At 56.0% G+C, this 14,095-nt stretch overlaps 1 protein-coding gene across 1 annotated transcript in view; it reads right to left on the minus strand.

Annotated features, from left to right (window-relative positions):
* The window catches only part of CACNG4 (calcium voltage-gated channel auxiliary subunit gamma 4), a 60,030-nt gene extending 46,018 nt beyond the window's left edge, over positions 1–14,012 (minus strand). Inside the window, exon 1 of the mRNA XM_046674356.1 lies at positions 13,687–14,012. Coding sequence (XP_046530312.1) covers positions 13,687–13,906 — 220 coding nt within the window. The 5' untranslated portion in view covers positions 13,907–14,012. The remainder of the gene's footprint in view (positions 1–13,686) is intronic.
* Positions 14,013–14,095: the final 83 nt, after the last annotated feature.

Consider the following 14,095-nt stretch of genomic DNA (forward strand, 5'->3'; position numbering starts at 1 on the left):
TTTCTGCCTTCACAGAACAGCCGGAGCCATATTCACATCTCTTTTGTACCAGATGACCTTTAGAGGTTCCACAGCTGTGGGTTTATGACTCACTCAATTTGCTATTTAATAGGATTCTCTCCGTGTTTAATAACCCTCCTAATAATCACAGAGTTAAAAGAATACATTTTTATCTAGTAAATACCTCAAGAAGTTTCAAAAGTTGGCCATGACCAGGAAGTAGGAGATGGCTTGTATGGTTTAAAGATGGCAGACTAGAAAGGAAAAGGGGAGAAATAATTAGAAGTACAAGCGAGAAAGAAGAGGAAAGAGACGGGGTACAAGGACCAGGGATGGGAAAGAATAAATGATGCGGCTTTCAGAGGACACTGAGAGAAGGGGACCCACCGGTTGGCTGCATGGCTGTGGTGATGGAGGGGACCGTGTGAGTGGTAGCAACCCAAACAAAGACCCTTGGGACACATCAAAAACAGCTACCAGGTGCAAAGAGGAGCTGACAGTGCGAAGGTCCGGGCCAGGCCAGGGGCCAGCAGGCAACTCTCAGAAAGACTGAACCTCAGGGCCACTGGCCTGGGGCCCCCAGTGGTCTCCCAGGTGGAAGAAGGGAGACCCTCCAAACCATTAAGCAAATGGGGACTCTCCGCCCACCAGGCATCTGGCCTTGACTCACGCACAGGAATCCGTGGGCAGAAAGACAACAAAAGCTATTTTTCATGCAAGAGGAGTTGGACATCAGGAAAAATCAGAGCCCCTTTGTATGACATGCCAAACTGCTGAAGCGAGAAAATGTCTCGGGCGAGGGCTCAGATGCGAGCCGGGAGCAGCACGCTCGCCCTGGGGAACCGGCCGTCAATGTGCGCTTGTTATCGGGGCTTTTCAGAGCGCCGGAAGCGGGCGCGGGCGACCTCCCCCACCGCACGGCAAAGACGAGCTGGTGACACGGCCTTGGCCGCGCTGTCCGGCCCCTGGAAGGGAGCCTGGTGTCCTGAGATGTCCTCGGCGAGTCTTCGGGGATCCACGCTCTTTTCTCAGCTTGCAGTTTGGTCTGGGGGCTGGGGTGAGCCAAAGACTCCATTCCCCCGAGACCCAGGCTCGCTGTGGGTCCCTTTCCTAGCGCCCCCGCGCAGGGCCGTCTTTGGGTTAGTAAATGAGAATAACTACCAGGCACCGGACACTTTATTCCAGCCCCAAGCTAAGCACTGACTTATCACACGCCAGCTCCTGCCAGCAAATCTGCACGGTAGGTGTGGCTGATACCCTCATTTTGCAGAGAAAGCAACTGAGGCTCAAAGGAGGTGAGATGACTGGCTGAGGCTCCCACAGCTAGTAGGAGACAGATCCTGGGTTCAGATGCAGACTCACTCCAGGATTTCAGCTTCCACCACCATCTCCACCACCTCCTCCTACTTCCTCTCCAAGACACCGCTCATACCCGCACCGTGTATTTCAAGTCTGTCCTGGGGCCCACGTACGCAGAACCTTGCACGGATTTTCCACCTGACCCTCCTGGCGACCCTATGAGACAGGTCTTGTTGGAGCCCCCAGGAGGAGGCATTGACATCCAGGTGTGTTCTGACGCTCTCCCCACACCTGCGTGGTATCACGCTGCCCGTCTTCTCTCCTGACAGTTCCCCAGAACCAGAGAGTAAGTTCCCTGAGGGCTTTCTGTGCCCACAGTGCCCAGCATGAAGCCAGACATTCAGCAGGTGCCCCATAAGTGCTTAACAATGATAGAGTTTTAAGGAACACTGCTCTCCGAGGCAGCCCCTGGCCTTGGGTAGTGTTTCTGGTGGCCCTTGGAAAAATAAGAGAGAGGTGAGGTCTGGTTCTAGCACCCGCCTCTGCTCCCCACGCCAGTCACCAATTTCTGTGCAACCTCATGATCCTCCAGTACCACCTTTCCTCCAGTGCCCACTTCCCCGTCCCGCTCTTTCTCTAATCAAAGTCTTTTCTCAGGGCAGAACAGGACACCCAGGCCTGGCTACATAATTTTTGGGGTCCGGTGCAAAATGAAAACATGAGCCCTCTTGTTCAAAAATGATTAAGAATTTCAAGATGGTGGCAGTAGAGCATTAAATGATGTGCCAGGTCCAACTGCACAAGGCTCAGGCTGTGGATATGGCCTTAGTGACACCGGTCATTTCACATCCTTTGCACACGACCTGTTCCTGGGGTCTGGATTTTTCTAGGGCAGTCTTGATTTTCAATTTTCTGGATCTTCCCCTCAACACTCTGCCACCTCCCCCGGCAAAACCTAGGGTGCCAACATTTCAGGATCTCAATAACACCTTTTATATTGTCTCTCATACCTATGACAAGAGAAAATCTGTCACTGCTGCTTTACCTAAAATTTTGGTTGAGAAAATACAAATACCACAGTGCCATTTGTCCCAGGGGGGAACAGAAGGCCTGGGGTTCAACAATCACAGCCTGATATCTCATCACAGGGGGAGTTGTTTCCCTCCATCCAGCAGGTGACTTCCACATCCGTGTCTCCAGGCCAGCCCTGCCTCAGCCCTGCAGGGAGGGGGTCCCCCAGCCCTGGGCACTCAGGCCATCTGAAGCCAAGGTCTCCTGTCCCCCCATCCCCAGACCACTCTTCCTTGGTTCTATGTCTTGGGGAATCGCTCTATTGCATTGGGGGGGGGGTCTACCATTATATCTCCATTTTACAGATGAGAAAACTGAGGCTCAGAGAAGCTAAGGAATTTGCCCAAGGTCACAGAGCTAATACAGGGTAGAGCAGGATTCAAACGCAGATCTCTTTGACCACGGTCCCTGTCCCCGGCCCCTCTCCTATTGACCACCACACGGACTTCGTTCAGATATCACCTTCCCTGACCCTGTTCTGGACAGTGAAGCCTGGTGAGGGATGTCAGAGAGGTGTGCGGGGCTCCATCATGGGGCTCTGTAGATCAGGGAAGGAGCCTCACTCTAACACTCGTGGGATGTGGTCCTGTTGAAGGGTATCGAGGTGAGAAATAATGTGATCTGATTTATATATATATATATATATATATTTTTTTTTTTGAGGAAGACTGGCCCTGAGCTCACATCCGTGCCCATCTTCCTCTACTTTATATGTGGGACGCCTGCTACAGCATGGCTTGATAAGCAGCGCATCGGTCCACACCCAGGACCCGAACCTGTGAACCCCGGGCCGCCAAAGCAGAGTGCGCAAACTTAACCGCTGTGCCACCAGGTCAGCCCCTGATTTACATTTTCACAAGATCTTTCTCGCTGCATGGGAAGGGCTAGCACTGGGTGGCAGGACAGGGAGTGGGGAGATCAGTCAGGACACAACTTGGGGCATCCAGATGAGAGGTGACAGAGGCTGGGAGGGAGGTGGAGAGCACTGGGGGGAGGGCCGTGGGAGATTCTGGAGGTGGAGCCCGCAGCACTGCGAGGGCTGTAAGGAATCCAGAGGGGATGTCGCAGGAAAGGGGTCTTTATCTTGTCTCTGCGGCAGCCAGCACGGTGCCGGGCACAGAGCAGCCTCTCAGTGTTTGCTGGACAGGTGAACTAATGACTGAGTGGGTGGGGGAGGGAGTGGGCTGATTCTCTTGAGGCGAAACCACACTAGCCAGCAGCACATCCGCCATGTGGGGATGCCAACAATGCAGGTCCTTGCTGAGGTGTCGGGGTGAAGAGAGGCCAAGCCCACAGTGTTTCCAAGAAAGCGAGCCTGAAGTGCTGTCCCTCTGCAGTGCCTCTGTGGGAGCACGGCCACTGTGCTCTTCACAGCACGTTCCCAAGCATCGCCTCATTGGATATTCACACTACCCTGGGAGGGAGGGGGAGGACATAGGGATAGAGGGAGGACAGATGGAGGATGGAGGGAAGAGGGAGGGAGGAGCAAGAAGCGGGGGAGGGAGGAGGAGGAAGAAGAGATGGGAGGGAAGGATGGAGGATGGAGGGACAGAAGGAGAGAGGAGGGAGGAAGGATGGAGAGAGAAGGGAGGATGGAGGGATCGAGGGAGAGAGGAGGGAGTGATATAGAGGGAGGAAGGATGGAGGGAGGGATGAAGGAGAATGGAGGGGAGGATGGAGGGAGGGATGAGAAGGATAGGGCAAGAAGAGGCATCATTTGCCAATTTGACAGCCAAGCAAACTGAGGTTCTGGGAGGTTAAGGGATAAGCAGATGACTGTCCAGACGGTTAGTGGCGGAATTAGGACCAGGCCACAGGTCTCCCGACTCCCATCCCAATGTTTCCACATTCTGGCACCCTGTCCTCCTTTATCACAGCCCTTATCCCGTGACACTGGAGGTCACAGCTGTAGCCCCAGTGCCTGCCAGGAAATGGGATGAGGGGACACATGGCCTGGGTGGCTGCCATCACCACCTCAGGCGCTGCCTTGGTGCTAGACCCTATTTCATCTCCTAATTGAGAGCCCTCAGGGTCTGATTTTATGGTTCACAGAAGCCATTCAGAGCAGTTCTGGCTCTGAGAGGTGATGAAACAGTGCCATGTTCTCACTGGCCCGAACATCCCAGGGGAGGCTCAGCTTCTTCATTCCCAGACCCTGGAGGCCAGGGAGCTGAGCTGTGTCCTCGCTCAGCTCGGCTGTGAAGGTTGGGCGACTTATTTCTTCTGGGAAAACTTCTAAGGTTCAAGAAACATGGAAATGGGGGAGAAGGCAATCCCATCTTGAATATCTAGAAGATGCCAGGCACCATGAGGGTTATTTTGCGTGTGTTTTCTCTTACAACCTTTAGCGGGGAGCAAAGTCAATAAATAATCATTTATTATCAGAGGACTCTTCTGACCCAAGCACAGCTCTGGCTCCAGCACCCCAAGAGGGAGGCTCCCGTGTCCCTTCCTGGCTCCAGGGAAGTGGGAGGGCAGGCGGAGGAGGCCCGATGCCCAGGCCAGGATGGCTAAGTGTGAAGTCCCACCACGCTGTCCTCCAGCCAGCAGGGAGCCCGTGGTCTCCCAGAGGAGGTACCATCTGCTTTGCAAAGACCCCAGAGCTTCACTCAGAGCGTCTTCTGGACCCTAGCCCCATCCTGCCACAGCAGAGACATCTGGGAGCCCTGGAAATGCAAAGGGGCAAGGATGTCCGGCCCTGCCCAGATGGCCACCCGGCGATGGATGACCTTCAGGCCTCCCTCACAGCTCCTGAGTGCTGGAGGCTGGCAGCCGTTTCCTCATCCCGCTCTTCATCTGCACTCAGGACCTGGTGGAATACAAAGGCTAGGGGCAGTCCCAGTTCTACCCAGCGTTCTCTGAACAAGCACCCCATTTGAGGAACGCTCACTCTGTAGGTGTGTGCTGGGTCCTTTCACATTTGCTGCCTCATCATTCCATTTTCCAGACACGTGAACAACTCAGAGAGGTTAAGTAACCTGCCCAAAGCTACACAGCTACCTGGCAAACTGGGATTTGAACTCAACTCTTCTTTCCCCAAACGTTTCCTCCTTCCTTGACCCCACGCTGCCTTCTCCAGAGTCCATTCTAGCTGATAAAACCCCTCTCTGTAAGGAGACACGGAGTACATTTCCTCCAGGCCTCTGTCTCAGAAAGAGCTAGGCTTCTCTTGAGCAATAATTCCTTTTATTATATGTGCATTGTCAACCTTTTATCTGGTCATGTTCTTCTCTTTGTCCCAGTGTCCAGGAAGCTCAGCGACAAGCGTGTGGCCAGCCTCTAACAGCACAATTGGCCTTTGCAGCAGGCATTTGGGGCCCTAACCAGACTCAACCAGTTAAACTCATCCTATTTTCCTACTTTTATTTTTATTTCCCTCCCAGTCCCTGATCTATTTCGTTATTTATCTTGTCCCTTCGTTCCTTCCTTTCTTTTTTGGTTGGAGAAGAACTAAACAGAGTAAAATCAGGTGATGGCATTTTCACAGCTACGAAAAGTTTTTCATATGAAGAAATTGATGCCTTAGAAAAAACTGCCCTTCATCTGGTACCCTGCCCTGACTTGCAGTTCAGAAAAGATGGTCTCATGCAGCACTTCCCAGAGCCCCCGGGGGTGAAGAGCAAGAACTGTCGGGGCTCGGGGGTGGCCCTGGGCGGGCCCTGCCTGGCCCATCCCTGGGCGTTCAAACCACTCTGTTCTCTTTTTGAAGCTGCTCCCAGGAGAGGTGGCCGTGCACACAGGCGCGCGCACACACGTACTCACGGGCGAAGGTCCTTGTCAGAGGACAGGGGCGGCCTCTCCGAGTGTGTGTTTAGGGATTAACCAAGATGGAGGTGATGAGCTGAGGCAGAGAAAGGCCCGGAGGGCATGCGTTCCCTTCATTTATTGCTGCTTACCCCGAGCTGCGGGGGCTGCTTGTTACCCAACCTTTGCTCAGGTGCCCGCCCAAGGGGAGGCCGGGCCAACACAGACCTAACTGGGCAGCCCCCACACCCGCTTCTGCCCCCAGATCTGTTACTAACGAGCTGTGGGACCTTAGGTAAGTCACTTTGACCCTCCAGACTTGAGTGTCCTTTGCTTGCTGAGTGTAAAAATCAGGCCACATCAGCTTTCTCATCCCCACTGTGGACACATGCTGGGGTGTCACAGGCAGGGTGAGCTGGGTCACCTGCAGTTCATTACTCTTAAGAAAGGAATGGAACCAGGCACCAGTTCCAGTCACTTAAAGCAGAGGCCTGGTCACCCCATTAAGAGAGATGCTCCCCACACTTGCCTTCCATGTGTTTTCGAGAAGGAAAGAGAAATGAGTGGTGTTCCTACTAGCTACCAGGAACCAGGTCTGCTCTGCCCCCCACCTAAATGAGGTTTCCCTTAGAGTAGAGGTTCTCTACTGGGGGGCGATTTTGCTCCCCTCCACACACACCCAGGGGACATTTGGCAATGTTTGGAGATATTTTTGGTTGTCACAACTTGGTATTGCAGGGGGATGCTACTGGCTTCTAGTGAGTAGAAGCCAGAGATGGGGCTTAACATCCTACAATGCACAGGTCAGCCCCCACAACAACGAGTGACCCAGCCCAAAATGTCAATAGTCCTGAGGGTGAGAAATGCTGCCTTGTCATGAGGGGCAGCTGATGATGATCCCATAACACTTGGGCCTATATGAGTTATTGGGCTCTCCTGAGTTATGGTCTACGGTCCTTTCTGGCACCACTCTTGGCTGTAGGGGTGGCGGGCAGTAGTGTCAAAATCTGGGAGCCCTCATGGGTACATGCTTGAATTCCTTTCCCAATCCTGCTCCTTCCCCCATCTTCTCCATTTGAACGTGACCCCACTACCTCTCCAGCTGCCGTGGCCCCAAATCCAGAGAGTCAGGCTTGAGTCCTCACCTCCTCTTCCCCTGCATCCTTCCCTCCTCTGCTCCCCATCTCTGCTGCTGCTGGCATTTGGCCCCAGGACTCCAGTCTGGTGCCTGCAACCATGTCCAGACTGGTCTCCTGGTGGCCTCCCCTGCCTTCTGGAATCTCCAGTCTCCACATGCAGCCTGAGGGTCTTCTAAAAACATAAATCAGATCACTTTAGTCCCCTGCTCAAAACCCCACAAAAGCACCGATGCCACGTGAAATAAAGCATGCTCCTGATTGTGACCGCAAAGCCTCTCCTGGATCCCCACGCAGTGACAGAGCCCCGCCCACCCCTCTGACCTGCTCCTCGCTCCATCTCCTCCATCCTCACCAGGCTCCTTCCTGCCTCAGGGCATTGGCTTGCCTTTTTCTCTTCCTGGAAGGTCTTCCTCCAGTCATTCTCTGACAGCTCTCTCCGGCCCCCTCGACCGAAAGCAGCCCTTCTCAGCTTCTCCCAGCATGGCCTCCTGCTCTGTCTTCGTCATGACCCTCACCAGTACCTGGAAGTGTCAGCTCCAGGGAAGCAGGGGCCACATCTGTCCTGTCCACGGCTGTGTCCCAGAGCCTCACGTCTGACACAGAGTAAGTGCTCAGTGTGCATGCATTGAATGAATGAATGCACGAACGAACGAATGAACAAACAAACGAACGAATGAATAGAAGCATGCCCAGCAGGCAGATGATTTATATCCCTTACGTGTGTGTCTCAGCAGAAAAAAAAGGTTGGGAGCCACTGAACTAAGTAATCTCAAAAGCTCTTCCAGCTGGAGAACCTCCCTTCCTATGTGCCCACGACGAGGCCACGATGAACCTGGTTCAACCTGAAGCTGTGGGCGGCGGCTCTCTCAAGCTTGTGTGGCAGAAAGTCAGAGGTGGGAGGAACGTTCCAGATCAGCCAGGCCCCACTTTCAGATGAAGAGACAGAGGCCCGGCAGGGTCTCTTCCACAGCTCCCGTTTGGCTGTGCTGGGTTCTTTGCCTCCCTCAGCTCTGAGACCCTGGATCCCATGACCTAAGTTGCCTTCCTACTCTGTGCTCCCATGACTACGTCCTGGAAATTCCCACAGTCTCAGCCATCTGTGGAGACTGACACAGAAGATTTATTTTAAAGAGCTGCTGGTTTCCTACTGTGCCTTTCTGAAACTCCCGGCATGGGGCTCCTCCAAAGCTGGTTCTGTGGTGGGGCCATCAAGTCAGACCTCAGGCTGGGGTCCACCAAGACCTCCAGCTTCTCCTCACTAAGTCAGCTGGCTCCAGTTAAAAGGAGGTGGTTTTTCCCTACAAGAAGAGAGGAAGGAGTGAAGAACAGAGGATAGGGAAGAGACAGAGCAGGGCATTAAGGGAAGGTAGACACAAGAAAGGATGGCCAGGGCCCCTTCCTGAATGATTAGAGAGTGAGCACCCGTCTTGGAGCAGGGACAGGAAGGGAGAACATCCCTGTTACAGGCTGAATGTTTGCCCCCTGACCCACTCAATTCATATGCTGAAGCTCTAACCCCTCAATGTGATGGTATTTGGAGGTGGGACCTTTGGGAGGTGACTAGTTTTAGATGAGGTCATGAGGGTGGGGTCCTCATGATGCGATTAGTGCCCTTATAAGAAGAGACTAGAGAGCTAGCTTTCTGCCATGTGAGGACACAGCTCGAAGGCAGCCATCTGTAAGCCAGGAAGCGGGCTCTCACCAGGAACCGAATCTGCTGGCACCTTGATCTTGGACGTCCAGCTTCCAGAATCGTGAGAAATAAATGTCTGTTGTTTAAGGCACACAGTCTGTCATATTTGTTATGGCAGCCCGAGCTACTATAACCCTTTTACGGGCCCCTTCCCAAATCTGTGTGGTTCAAACAAAAGACATCCCCTGGCCGGTGGGTGGGAGTCCGGGCTCATCTGTTTGACCTCAGCTGAGATCTTGACAGCAGAAGGCATCCCTGGGCTCAGGAGCTGAGGCCATCCTAAGCCTCATTTTCAACACCTATTAAAGGCAGATAATTAATATTTACCTTGAAGTGTTGTTGGCAATTACATGAACTAATGTAAGTCCTGCGGGAAGGTCTTCAGTAAGTGACGGCTGTTGTTATTAAGGCCAGGGGAAAGGAGGGCCCACGGGTGAGGGGACGAGCCAGCGCTGTGGGGAGGGAGGCCGCTCTGGATGCTGTCCCCCACCCAGGCCTGATTGGACAGGCTGCCTGGGGATTACTGCAAGAGAAAACGAAAGCAAACACAGACAGGAAAGGTTCCCAGCCCAGTGCCTGGCCTGCAGCTGGGGAAAGGGCCTTGTTTGGATCAGAACCTCTCTGAATCATGTTCAGCGGGGTCCCATGTTGAGGGCGTATTTTAAGGCAGAGCCGCCCAGCTGTCCTGCTGTGAAAGGGTTCCAGATGTGCTGGAAGGGTGAGCCATCCCCCCTCCCGGGCACCTGGGCAGGGTGTGGGCAGCCTGAGCAGACCTCTGCCTCCCCCAGGGAGGGGTGCGGTACTCACAGTTTCTTTCTACCTGGGAGCACAGGTGGGAGAGATGCCGCCTGGGGAGGGAGGCGAACGTCGTCAGCACCAAAGGTCCTCTCACAATCAGAGTCCAGAATCTCTCCACACCTTCCTCTGCCAGTGGCCAGGACAGAGCTGGCACAAAGCAGGACAGGGGCCACCCCTGGCATCAAGGCTGCCATTTTAAGGCTTCATCTACGAGTGACATGGGGGCAATGTGAGGGGCGGGCGCTGCTGAGGCTGAGCTTTGCCAGGACCGTTCATTTTGGGCCCAGAGCCCTCTTGATGGCAGCACAGCGACTGGGTCTCTTGTGGACCCTGTCCTCCGGCAGCACCACTGAATGCTCCAGAGCTAACGGTGGGCATGGGGGCTTCGGCACGCTGTCATGAGCTGCTGCCCTCTGGGCCCAGTGTCTCTCCCTCTCCCTCGTGTTTTCCTCAGGCCTTTTGTCCTGGCACGTACTGCATGCTCCATAATGCTGTTTATATTCCACGCCTTGCCCCCTTGCAAAATGCATCAGAGACTGAACAAATGTTGGTTGGTGACACCTTTGACCGAAAAGTCCACAAGGATTCATTACTGCTTTCCTCCATCCTCAGCCTTGGGTGAGTGTCTCCAATGATACAAAGAAAGAGCGAGTAGGGGTCTTGGTGAGGGAGGGAGCAGATGGTTGATGGTGGGGGGGACAGGCTAGTCCAGAACATAGTGGAAGAGGAGAGACAGAGGGACAGAAACACAGAGAGAGACAGCAATGAGAAGAGAAGAGAGGAGAGAAGAGAAGGGAAGAGAAAGGTATGTGTTATGCAATTTGTGTATCAGTTGTACATCCTCATTTCTAAATGCCTTCATGCTGCCGCCAGCCCAGCCTCAGAGCTGGGCTCCACCGGGTAGTCAAGTACTTGGTTCTATTTTTAATGGCAACCCAGAAGCTGTTTGGGAAAGGGCAGGATGACATGGTGGGAAGAGCTTTGTAGTGAGACAAAGGCTCAAATCTGGCCCTGCAGCCTCCTACCTGGGTGCCTCTGGGCAAGTCCCTTACCCTCTCTGGGCCTCTGTTCCCCATCTGCAGATGGGGGCGATGGCAGTGCCCTCTCACGGCTGCCCTGAGCATGCCATGTGGAAACACGCACAAGGCTCTGTGCACTTGAGCATTTTGACACTTGTCCAATACAGGGCCAGAGGGGGAGACCCAGCTTTGGGGGGAAGGAGGAGGCTGGGGTGCTGTCAGCCTGCCAGGCTGTGTGGATGCCTTAAGTACACAGAGGGCTGGGCTGTCATGGCCCGGCAACATCAGTTATGGGAAACAACCAGGAAACTGAATCCGCTGTTTGCCAGTAGCCAGCAAACCCTTCAAAGTCTGGCCACCACACCCGGTGCTTTATTAGCTGCCTGCTGCAGTATTTCTTCAGTTTCAGCTCAGAGCTTTGAGCTTTTCTTTTCTTTTTTTTTTTCTATGTAATGCTTTGGGGCACTTTGCTACAGAACAGGTGGAAATAATGCATTTTACACACAAAAGCGAGCACTGAGGTGACCATGACCCCAGGGAGTGGCCCGGGGTCAATGTGCTGTCTGGGTCTCAAGTGGAGGCATCAGAGATGTCAGAGGCTGTCGGACTCTGCGATGTGCTTTTATGAGAGAAGCTGGCAGTTTCCACCCAGGCTGAGGAACTGTCATGATGATTCTAGCCAAGACAAGGAATCCTGAACCAGCTCTCCCAGCCCTGAGTTGGTCTAAGGATGTTCCGGCCCTCGGATGTGGCCCACTTTGGCCCTCAGAACCCCTGAGCTCTGGGGGGTGACAGAGGCAGCCCAGTTCTTTCGGTGAAGTCTCCCAGATGGCAATTCCCCATCCTCCCTCTGCCAGCGGAGCCAGCTGCCCAGATCAGCTTGGGGCTCTCTTGATGAACACCGAGTGCAAACGGCTTGAGGCAGCTGGCAAGATGCTAAGTGCAGCATCAATCCTAATTAGGATGAGGAATTAATAAAGGAGGCATTCGAGCCACTCTGCAGAGGCCAGGCTTGCCGGCGTGGAGGAGTTAGTTCCAATTTCCACTGGGAAACTGGAAGGGCCTGGGTCCACGAGTGCCTTTGGGTGGCACGACTTACTGTGCCTTGCCCAGTGGGGCCTGTGAGACGGAACGGGGGGGCCCTGCAGCCCCTGCTCTGTGTCTAACTCAGGTGCCATGGCAGGTCGTGACGCGGGTACATTCTCCAGATGAGAGGAGTAGGTGTTCGTGATCTGAGCAACTGCACACCAAAAACGATGTTTTTCAAAAGAAAAGAGGAGGGTGCGATCGTGGGCCCACCAATCTTTTGTGTGGCTGTGTTTCCCAAACTATTGATTGCACACTCCCTCTCCTCGAAGACTCCACTTAGCCCTGGCACTCAGCTCCAAACTGCAAAGGGCAAAGCAGCTTCATTTGGAAGAGGATGTGGAGGGCAGAGGCAGGCAGCATTCCAGATGAGAACGGGCATCTGTCCCCATCTAGGCAGGGGGGCAAGGGGGCAACTTCGACCTCGCCAAGCCGACCCAGTTTTACAAAGCCTCTTTCTAGATGACTCCAAACGCGGCCAGAAAAGGGCCATCTTTTTAAGAGCTCCCTACCAACCTCCACCAGGATTCAACCACGCTGAACTATTTGCAGGGGCTGTAACTGCGGTAAGAAGGGCTAGGTGTGTGGGAGAGCTTCCCGAACAACGGAGGGGCGGGGTTCACACGCGGGAAAAGGTTACAGAAAAAGAAAGAGCGAACTCTGTCCAAGGATTTTTGAAAGGAACGCTCGGCCAACACCCCCCCCCCCCCATCCTGTCTCCGATCTGAAAGCCAAGACCAAGCGGCAGACCCATCCACGACCTGGCTGGGACCAGACGGCCCCACTACAGCCACCTGTTAGTTCAAGTTCCGCAGCTGGGCGGGCGGGAGGCGCTGAAGTCGGCGCATTTCGCCCTTCGAGGGGTCCGGGCCCCTCCCGCAGAGGGAGCGGTCTCCACAGGCCCCTAGAGGCATTCCAACCTCGCAACACCTGGTACTCGGCCTCCTCGCGCATCCCGCGTATCCCGGGGTCGCAGCGGCTCGCTCCTCCTGCCACCACGGGGCGGCCACGCCCCCCTCAGGGCTTTACGGGTCTGCCAGTCGCCCCTGCGCACCCAGTTCCCCGCCAAGGTCTCGCGCAGCCTCCCGGCCGAGGGACCACGACGCAAGGCTCGCTGCCCTAGTCAGGGGGGAGACTCGGTGTCACTCCACTCCCCTCCCCACCGAGCAGGGAGGAGCAGGCCCGTGGCCCAGTGGAAGAATAGGCGGCGGAGCAGGGTCTCGTGGCGTCAGGCTCAGGCGACCCCGATCCCCCAGACCCGCTCAAAGCCCAGCCCCCACCCCCACCCGTCGGCTGGGGCCTGGAGCTCGAGCGGAGCGGCCCCGGCGCTCCCCGCCCCCGGCCGGCCCCGCCCCAGGATGGCCAGTTCCCATAGCAATCGCACAGACACCGGTTGCCAAGCAACCCCTCCCCCTCCTCCCTCCCCTCCTCTGCCGTCCGCTCCCCCCAACCCCAGCCTCCCGCCCCCTCGCCAGCCTCCACCTCCCCCGGGGGCGCCGGCGCGGCCCCTCGGGATCGCTCCGTCTCCGGCAGAGCGCGCGCGCGTGTGAGTTTAGGTGTGTTTCATTGTGTCTGTGAGCGAGGGGGTGTGCGGCTGCGAGTGGAGAGTTTGTGGGATCGGTGTGTTGGGGGGGCTCCCCAGGCGGGAGGGACCCCGAGCTGGTGTACAGCTGGCCGCGAGAGGACCCGCCCGCTCGCTCCGGCTCCTTTGTGTCTCGCGCGGAGCCAGTGCCGCGCCCACCCCCTTTCCGGCTGCCGCTCGGGCGGAGTGTGTGTGTGTGCGCGCGCGCGCGTGTGTGTGGTGTGTCGGGGGTGGGGGTGCCGGGGTCGGCCGTACCTTCGATGCAGCATACCCGCCACAGCCCCGAGTGGGTGAGGTCGCCGCGGGCGCGGCGGGGCGGGGGCCCGTCGTCCATGGTCAGGTTGGTGCCGTTGCAGATGTGCGCGCTGGAGTAGAGCCAGTAGTCGGTGCCGATGGCGATGGCCATGAGCGAGAAGGCGGCGAAGGCTCCGGCCGTGGTCAGCAGCATCTGCAGCCCGCGGTCGCATCGCACCATGGTGGGCGCCTCATAGTCCGCCGCCCGCCGGCCCGGCCCGCCGCGCCCGCCCGCCCTCCTCCCTCCCTCCGCGCGCCGCTCCCGGGGCGCCCGGGCTGGGGGGCCGAGGGCCGGGGGGCGGCGCCGCGCTGCGCGCTCCGCACCAGCGCGCACATCTGCAACGGCACCAACCTGACCATGGACGACGGG

This window comes from Equus quagga, chromosome 11, assembly GCF_021613505.1.
Source record: "Equus quagga isolate Etosha38 chromosome 11, UCLA_HA_Equagga_1.0, whole genome shotgun sequence".
NCBI classification, from domain to species: domain Eukaryota; kingdom Metazoa; phylum Chordata; class Mammalia; order Perissodactyla; family Equidae; genus Equus; species Equus quagga.